General features: G+C 36.0%; 1 protein-coding gene across 1 annotated transcript; it reads right to left on the bottom strand.

Annotated features, from left to right (window-relative positions):
• Positions 1 to 1,817: 1,817 nt before the first annotated feature.
• Positions 1,818 to 8,864, bottom strand: DNAJC12 (DnaJ heat shock protein family (Hsp40) member C12). The gene is made up of 5 exons (XM_072424503.1): positions 8,708 to 8,864; positions 6,614 to 6,692; positions 5,159 to 5,298; positions 3,885 to 4,077; positions 1,818 to 2,183 (listed from the first exon to the last, which is right to left on the bottom strand). The coding sequence occupies exons 1-5, from the start codon at positions 8,786 to 8,788 to the stop codon at positions 2,089 to 2,091; spliced, it is 588 nt and encodes a 195-aa protein (XP_072280604.1). The 5' UTR covers positions 8,789 to 8,864; the 3' UTR covers positions 1,818 to 2,088.
• Positions 8,865 to 9,768: the final 904 nt, after the last annotated feature.

Genomic DNA, 9,768 nt, shown 5'->3' with positions numbered 1-9,768 from the left:
CCTCTGCTTCCCCTATGTCACTGCCTGTATCTGTCTGGTCTTTGCAACCCCTATTTATTGCACAGAACTGCGTAAAATGTTGGCACTATATACATCATGTTTATTATTAATAATAATAATAATAATAATAATATAATAATAATGATCAGGCATCCAAAAAGGTGGGCTCTTTCCCTTTCCTTGCCTTTTCCCTACTAGTGACCAGGTCCTGCAGCTAACAATCCATAAATATTTGGGTATATTGATGTTGAACATTTGTTATTTTTGATCCTAGACACAAAATAGCTGTATCCAACCTAAAAATTCACTAAACTTAAAGAATACACAAGTTTTATTTCTGCATTAAAGCAATAGAACTAGAATTACCTGAGCTTGGACAACACCTGCAAAATGAAAGGAAGATCCTCCTGATATGCCTGCAAAATTAAAAGATCGTATCACGGGTAGATAGAGATTTTTTTCATCTTCAAGGAGCTTACTGTTATTTAAGTAATGTATTTTAACGCAACTTTAAAACACGTTTTCCTACGGAAATTAAATCTCACAATCAGATAGGGCTGGCTGTGGTTGAAACAACCATTAATATCATTGTGGTAAATCCACAGATATTTCCAGTAGGTGTCAAACCTTTGACAGACAGCAAAACATTGGCAAATATTTGTTTTTAAGATGCCTAATGACAAAAAAGTGTACACTTGATGGTCAATAGTCTGGGTGAAAAGAAATTGTCTGCAATCTACAACAATCCATTAAATTTTATTGAAATAGGGAAACAGGGTTAATGGGTCTACAATGGTTGAGTTCCAAAAATAAATTCAAAATAAAAGTGATCTCTGATATATAATCCACAGCACTAACATCTGACAAACCTACGAGCAGATGTCCAATATTTTGTCTATATTCTGAAGGTAATCCAGAATATTCTATACTACATAGATGAGTAATAGTCCTGATGAGTATTCCTAACCAATCACTTATATAGCCTAAATTTTTCCATGGTTAATCTTAGCTGCTCAAAACAAGGACATATTGTTGTGGAGGTACAGCTAATACAAATCAGCTACATTATTTGTCCATAAGATCCTGCAGAACGGGTATTTAGTCGTAGCAGCATTATATGACCTTAGTCAACTGTTTAGGTCCTCTTGGGTAAAGCCAACATTGGACCTAAACCTGTAACCTGCCATTGTATATAGTATTAGTTACAGTAATATAGTATTAATATATTAGGGCCTACCAATGTTCTTACTGTGCTGTGTACAAACGTTCTGTGACAAATAGTAAAAGGAGCTTCTCCATAACCGTGAACATTACCATGCAGATAAAATTATGTACATAGCCCATGTGGGACATACTCATGGAAAGTGACCTTGTTACAACGCCTGATATTTTGGTGGTTTTTGTGCTACCCTAATGGCACTTTTCCAAATAATGCCCACTTTTCCAAATAATAACCCAAGGCATTGGTATACTGTTGTAAGTAAAAGTTGTGTTTTCCGATATCCATGTGCCCTTGAACTGCCCCAGAAAAAAAAAATATACCTGCTCCTATAATGTCTGTGCAAACAGGTATGCACAAATTGGAATAAACTGTGACATCTGACTTGTTTTTGTAAATCCTCCTTCCCTTTGATTAGTACAGCAGGCTATAGCTGTAGGCTTACAATATATGCATAATTTCTGCTGCTATCTGTCTTTTCCCTATCCCTAGAGAAAGTTAACTGAAGCATCTTTGTAATATATTTATTACATTCAAAATTATATAATGTTTCTGGCCCAATGTTGTTAACATACAATAAAACAAAAACATCTTGAAATAACTTGCATATAATTTATTGACAGCATAATTAAAGCCATACAAAAATAAGTTTAATATTACATCATTAACAACATGCAACATATTAAATACTGGAATGAAAAAGACGGTTTTACATGTTAAATTTATATGTGTACAGAGAGAGTTATGACTGTTGTAATAAAATACATTTGGGTAGTATAAAGTAAATAGAAAATAAAACTTACAATATACACTATACACAGAAAAATCATGTCATAGAAAGAGCGCTGGAATACTTTAAGGGAAGGATCTCAAATTTCATAATTTCTGAATTTCCGAAGAAGGTCAGACGGAGCCTCAGCCGACCAGCGAAAGCGCAGTAGACAATATGTCATGTCTGGACTTCCTACATTCAAAAAAGAGAGAAATAGTCACCGTTACTTCAAATTTGTCACAAAATATTGCTATTTTCTGAGCATGTAATAATTGTAGGTGACCAGTACCTTCCATTTTGTTGAGGAATTCTAGATATTATGGCCTATTAGGGGAATAGGAGTGTTTTGGTTAAAATGTGGCCATGATTAGTTGGATTATTACTGGAATTGAGGGGGAATGTAGCAGTAGCCCTGAAACAACTACCATGACTTAGATATGTAGGGACCTTCATAGACAATATAAAGACATATTTTGGCTGAAACAAAGATACTTTTTATTTGCCTATCACTACTACTAACATAACCAAAAGCTTGTCTCATACCAACATAATTATCTACTGGAATAGCAGCCTTTTTTTTTTAATATTTGGAAAGTTTGAAGTGTTGGACCTCAGAACCACTGAGGATATATTTCCTTTTTTCCTGTCCTGTGACCACACTGGAAGTTAAAATAAAGTTTCCAAAGGACCTAGACAGCAACAAAATGCAACAGAAATACAAGCCACCCAGCAGAGGTGCTGCTGGGGCTTAGTTGGATAAGAGCTTGCCTGAGTTCTGAGTTTGAATTTTAGTAGTATCATGGAAATTAATTATGGATTTAATTTGTCCCAAACAAAATTCAAGCAGATAAAGCTAATATAGGTGACAACAGGAACTGTTAAGCCAGGGAACATCTGATTGCTTACGGGATCAAGAAGAATTTTTTTCCCCTGTTGGAGCAAATTGAGTCACCTGTTAAAAGGGTTTTTTTGCCTTTCTCCAGGCCAGCTGTGCATATATGGTTTTATCTGAAATATGCTGGTTGTAGTATGTTTATTTCCCTGACGGTTGAATATGATGGAATGACTAAGTATGAAGCCCTTCCATCCCTACCTTGTCTAAAAAAAATAGTTAAAGACCCATTGGAGAATAAATCAGGGAATACGTTCTTGCATGTATCCATTTGGGCTGTGCCTGCTCAACATGCTGAATCTATGTACTTGATAATATCCATCATAAATTGGGGATTTATTCTTACAGAAGTGCATGCCAGTGTTTAAGTGACAACTCTGTAACTCTAATACTTGCTCCTATCAGCATGTGAGCACATGACAAATGCCACACATTTGATCAGCTAATGTTTAAAACTTTGATGTACAGGGACTACACTTGATTAATATTATTATACAGTATTTATATAGCACCATCATATTACACAGCACTGTACAAAGTCCATAGTTGTGTCAGTAACTGTCCCTCAAAGGAGCTCACAATCTAATGTCCCTACCATAGTCATATGTGATTAATGTAGTCTAAGGTCAATTGTTAGGGAGAAGCAAATTAACCTAACTGCATGTTTTTGGGATGTGGGAGGAAACTGGAGTACACGGAGGAAACCCACGCATACTCGGGGAGAACCTGCAAACTCCATGCAGATAATATCCTGGCTGGGGAATCGAACCTGGGACCTAGCGCTGCAAAGGCTGGAGTGCTAACCCCTGAGCCACTATAATATAATGTATTGTCTTTTATATCTGCCTGGCCTTCAGCTTTTAAAATCAGAATGATCTCAATAAAAGCTCTGTATTTTATCTCTGCTCAAAGGCAAATGTTTCTAATTATGCTGCAAAGGTTCACTTAACAATTTAGAAGCTTGATCCCAACATACCAAAAAACACTAATTTTTGTGTTACCTTCAGGACTTTTAGGTGACAGCAAATCAATATTCTCTTGAGATTTATCCAATATGTAATCCTCATTTTCAGTGCCCAGCGGGATGTTCCTTTCGTCCGCATTAATAAGGATATCATCTTGTACTTCATCAGAAGCTTTGTTTGGGGCCTCCAGCATTGCTTCTTTTTTGTTGTTCACAGCCCAATGCATTGACTATAAATAAACATAATATAATATAATACACAGTACATCCTCAAACTGTGTATGGGTTTGTTTGTGATTAAAGTACTAACGTCCCCTATAAAGCAGGTTTATCAGTGCAAATGGTAGCATTAAACATGTACCATGTCTGCCTTACCTGACCCATACTGGACAGGTTGCCATTTCTTAACGACTTGTATGTTCAGCACGATAATAACATCATTTGGAATGGAGACCACATATGTCTACTGATGCGGTGATCATGTTACCTGCATTTTTTTTTATTTTTCTTTTAACTTAATTCACATAATATTAAACCATCAATAGTTACCCCACATCTGGTACACCTGAAAGTCTTTGCATGCATTGTATTGATATATCAATTTAATATCCAAATTCCTAAGCATGAAGAATAGACCAAGACCATGGACAAACAATTTAGAAAGACGTATGAGAGGGAAAGAATGATTAGTAACAGGCAGCAGGGGTGGAAGAATAATGCAAAGATGCAAAGACAGAACCTCCAGGCATCTGTGAGTTGATGGGGGTATTATGGCATCAACAGATACAGTCAAATATGAGAAGAGAGGTTGAGAAGTAGAGACAGACAGCAGTAAGCAGTTTGGAGAGTAGTAGAAAAGTTGAAGAGACACAGCCACACATCATAGAGGAATAGTGAGAAGCTCCAAAGACACATTTACAAAGGATGGGATAGGAACTGGTCAGACACGGCAAAAACAAAAATATGGACCACAGAAAATGAACACATTGCTTTATTCACAGTTAAGTTTCAGATGTCACACAACAATAAACATAAAGGGTTACTACAGAGCAACAACCCATCTGTACACTACTACAAAGTTTGAATTGGGCAATGTTTATTTGCTATGTTCAAGGAGAAAGGGTTTCGAAACCACCTAATTCAATTGAAGCGAATTATTGCAAAACAGCACACCACACTTTCAAAACACACACTGAGGCCAATGGATGGTTTTCCTCCAATCAACAGTGCAGATACATGTGGGGTTATAGCATGCATTCCATGTGATTTCTAGAATGTTATAATAATATTAAATCAGGAAAAAATATTTACCATTTTCATAGAATCTTGCAAAGCTTCCCATTGTGTATACGGGATCCTGATTTTACTCCGTCTCCAGTAATCGTAATGATCACGACTTTCTTTGTTTGTTAGGGTGTCTTTGGCTTGCTGGAGTTTTTGAAACTCTTCAACTGCAAAGTAACAACATGTTTTCATAAATTCAGTTGACAGCATAAATTAAATGGATTTAGAGAATAAAATGTAATGTATAGCAGAAATAGTACAGGCAAATGGAGGTGGCCTCAATAGCTCACTGTGATTTAATTTAATTGAAAAGTGAAATAACCATTGAGAAAGTCCAAAGATTGTGCAAAGATTCTGGCACAAAGAATGATGTCCTGTTTTATAGGGTTTGGACTCCTTGGCTTGACCATCATTCTATACCAGGTTTAGACACTAGACTTTTGTATCTTTCACCATGTGTTGTGTACACTATTTATAATGTTTGCAATGTGACCTTCGGACATTTCTTATGTATGTTTTTTTATGCGATAGTCTTTTGCTTTGTGTCGGTCTGTTTTGTACTGTTTGGTACCATTTGTATTGTCAAAACTTTATTTTTTGGAAATTTGAATAAAAATGTATTTAAACAAAGAATGATGTCCTAACTATTCTTTTTAGAAATTCTCCCTATAATCCTAACCAAGCACCAACACTTCCTGTAACCTAACTCTTGCAATAGCCCATTAAGTAATCCCATCATTACCATAATTTTCCCAATTGCTCTCCCTAAAACCCCAAATTAAGTCTTCCTTTAACCCTAAAGCTAACCCTTTTAACTAGTCCTCCTTATAACTCTAAAACTAACCTGACCCTTAACCATCAACCATATAATCCAGTCATTCTCAACATTTTCAACATAGGGGAACCCTTGAAAAAACTTTCAGGTCTTTAGGGGAACACCTGATATACTTACCATATCCATAGCTCACAGTACATTAGCTAGATGACCAATGGGAAGAATACCTCTTACAATGTTGGTCATTGGGAAAAATACCACCCTTACAGATGGCCAAGGGAATTATTGGTGTTGCTTAAACTGACTTGGGAGCCACAAACTGTTCATTGATCAAGGAACCCCTAGTAGCCTCTGAAGAAATCCTGGTTGGGAAACCCTGCTGTAACCCACCTTGTAATCCTACCATTTAACTCACATTAACTCTTTGTGTAGCCCCAACACTATATTCAAAGTAAAAATTGTTGATGAACATGAAACCCCTGTCTTGCATTCTAACCTTTCTTCTTGCACCCCAATATTTCATCACCAAAATGTATTTGTTATTTTATGGGTTGTAGGGAAGACTACATGCAATGACCTTGCATGTGTAAAGTAAATTGATTTTTAAAATGCTTAACTATTGTTTTCAGTTCTCATTGATATTTATTCAGATTTATTTTTTCCTGTAATCATATATTTGGAAAATATATTATAAAATATAAATTTACCTGCTTTTTGGTTTCCAGGATGTTTGTCTGGATGGCATTCAAGAGCTCGGACTTTATATTCTACAAGAATTTGTTCAACCTGCATGAAAAGCAGACAGACATTTACTAGCTGTTGGCCTCGGTATTTGTATTGCTGTACATGTTATACATCCTGACAGTGGTCAGTTCTTCCCTGGAGCACCAGGAACCTGTCAGGATTGATTTTCCTTGTCCTGTTTTTTCCTTTATGGAAAAAAACCCTCGGCTGAGTCATAGCTGCTCACCTTCCAGTGAAAGCACAGGAAATGACTATGACGGGTCACACAGGTGCAGGACGGAGGGACACGTAAGACAACATCTGCTCTCTTCATTGGAAGTTCATCTGCATATATATTGCAAAGAGCATTTCTGTGGAGCATCTAACAGTAACCAATAATCAGCTTCCAGCAGCCTATAAAAACTGATTTATGATTGATTGCTATGTAATATTGCACATTGTTATTTACACTATTACTAATGTTCTTCCCTCCTCATTCCTAACATTTCAGGTTCAAGTACACAACTTCAAATATAGTAGCTTTGATAGGTAGTCTATAGATTTCCCATGACCAAATAGTTGGAAATATAACCATGAAGTTGTAACATAACATATTTATAACATTACAACACATATAACATATTAACATGAAGCCTGTGATGTAGTAAACAATAGAAAGCATAGACATCCAATAATTAGTTTAAAGCTGTAGCAGGTCATGCCATTTTTGATGTATGGGTTTTTTTTTCCAGGTACTCCGGTTTCCTCTCACCTTTTAAAACCATGCAGTTAGGTTAATTGGCTTCCCCCCATAATTGACTTTAGACTGTGGTAAAGACATATGACTATGGTAGACACATTGGATTGTGAGCCCAATTGAGGGACAGCTAGTGACATGACTATGGACTTTGTAAAGTGCTGCATTATATGTTGGAGCTATATAAATACTGTATAATAATAATAACAACCACATATTGATGATTTTTATGTGTTGAGCTGCAAAATTAGGGATTCAGCACTGATTGCTGCCAAGTCTGAGCATCCTATCTATTGTCAAATGGGACACATACTATAACTAATGTTGTGTTCTGTTTTGAACACAACCCATCAGGATAAACCCAACTACCGTTACGTGTGTACCTACCGATTTGTGCAATGATAAATCACTCTGGATGTTAAAGCTCAGAAACAACCCATGAACACAGCGTCCACTTATGCCACTGATGTGCTAATCTTGTATGTCTCTTTGGAGACAGAGTGGGTGGTATGCATTGCCTAGCAAAGTAATGAATTCGTGTTTGACGTCAAGGAAAACAAACAGTGCAATTATCTTGTGTGATTAATGTAGAAAACAAATGAGTAACATGTGTCACTAGAAGGATTGTAATAAAAAAAAAAGAAATCTCTCAAAGACTAGAAAAAAAACAAATTATGGCATTTAAGGGTGAAAATGTACAAATGATAGATCTAATAATACCTGCAGAAACAAATATGCAATTATCATTTCTATTAAAGTGGCAATTTCCTTGCATATATGTCTGCTGGGTTATATAATGACAATAACACACACAAAGATAGTGAGAAGGAAGGTGTGCAAAGTTTAATTATTCTGACAAACCAATCAGACTTCATTAATCAGTAAACAAAAATAATTGCTAATTGGTTGTCCTCTTCTTTTCAATATTAAATGGCATCTCCAAGTAAATAATGTATATACTGTTAAAAAGCAAAAGAAGAGATGATTATAAATTAAATTGGACTAGCCCTAGATAAATCCTTTTACTTATTTCGATATATAAAAGAGATTTAGAATACTATATCACAATAAATGATAATATGGCATTCACTAATACAATACTTATATGTACATACATAGAGGAAGAAACCCTTATAAATAAGATGGATTGTTTTCTATCATTTAATTAATCCGTATAGGTGTAAAGAATTTATAGAACTGCCTGCAGCCTCCAATTATTAGATACAAGTGTCTGATTAGATAAAGGGATGGACAGGTGCATAGGACAATGTAATACACAGTGACACAGCAATAGATTAGATGAATAGCTGGATATACACACCGTGGACAGCTCATCACATCCTAGCAGGGTGTAATAGTCTGGGCCCATGGACTCTTCAGTACAGTTTAGAATAGCATCCATCTCTTCATGCAGGAGAAGCGGCACAGCTCAGTTATCTGCAACAGCTGGGTTGGTCAATCCTTTATTTGGTTGGGAGGTTCCCCACTTGTTGCTTGCTATTGGCACAGAAAAGAGGAGAGACTGATGTGCTTTTGATGCACCATGGGATTTGTAGTTTGGGAAGAGGAGGATAATGATAGGTGTATTGCTCCTGTTTACTTACATGACAAGGTACTAGGTCACATGATCCTAATGCTACAAAGGAAGGTCATTGACTTGAAATAACCAACATGTCCCAGATGTAAATAAATAAGTCTGTTTTTGTGGTTATGCAATCAACCCTACAATGTTGGCAATGGACATGGAATGCTCTGGAACAAATTGCAAACACAATTTTATTTAAAGTTGTATTAAGGAAAATGAAAAGTCGTGCCACTGCCATATAGATAAACAAATTAGTCCCCAGTAACTAAAAGCAATGACAGTGTTTTAAAGGGCTCTTTGTATTGTTGTTTTCCTGGCACATCATGCCAGGTTATAGATGGGTTGTGGCACCACTGTTCAACCTTTAGAATTGGTTAGCTATAAACTTGTGGCAGCATTTTGCTATTTATCCTTCAAAAGATGTCCTCCTAGGAACATACATGCACCCCTATATTTTTGGGGGGTGTTTTGGCTTACCGATTTGCTAAGAGTGAATACAACCATTACACTTGATTAAACTCCTATTATATATTCATTGAACCAAAAAAAACCAAAACAAAAATGAAACGAAAGCAAAAATGAGTGAGAAAAAACAAAAACACATCATGATAATCAAACAAACATATAAAAAAGGAACTGGATACCATTCCTTATCACATGTGTAAAAAAACTTTTTTTATGATGATTTCATCAAATTGTACCCTTATAGGGCATTTCAAAACTAGATCCTTGACTCCTACAGTTCCAAATTCAAAGGTTCCAGTAAAATGCTGGTGAGACAGTCTTAGTCCAATGGG

This window comes from Pyxicephalus adspersus, chromosome 10, assembly GCF_032062135.1.
Source record: "Pyxicephalus adspersus chromosome 10, UCB_Pads_2.0, whole genome shotgun sequence".
Lineage (NCBI taxonomy): Eukaryota > Metazoa > Chordata > Amphibia > Anura > Pyxicephalidae > Pyxicephalus > Pyxicephalus adspersus.
The sequence above is the reverse complement of the archived record's forward strand: the minus strand, read 5'-3'. Positions and strand labels throughout refer to the sequence as shown.

What these genes read in the sequence shown, in the direction of transcription:
- DNAJC12 (XM_072424503.1), bottom strand. Translation starts at nt 8,788, where the DNA reads ATGGATGCTATTCTAAACTGTACTGAAGAGTCCATGGGCCCAGACTAT. An exon ending in GATGTGATGAGCTGTCCACG is followed by an intron (nt 6,693 to 8,707) that starts GTGTGTATATCC and finishes CTTTTCATGCAG; the next exon opens with GTTGAACAAATTCTTGTAGA. An exon ending in TGCAAGATTCTATGAAAATG is followed by an intron (nt 4,078 to 5,158) that starts GTAAATATTTTT and finishes GTTTATTTATAG; the next exon opens with TCAATGCATTGGGCTGTGAA.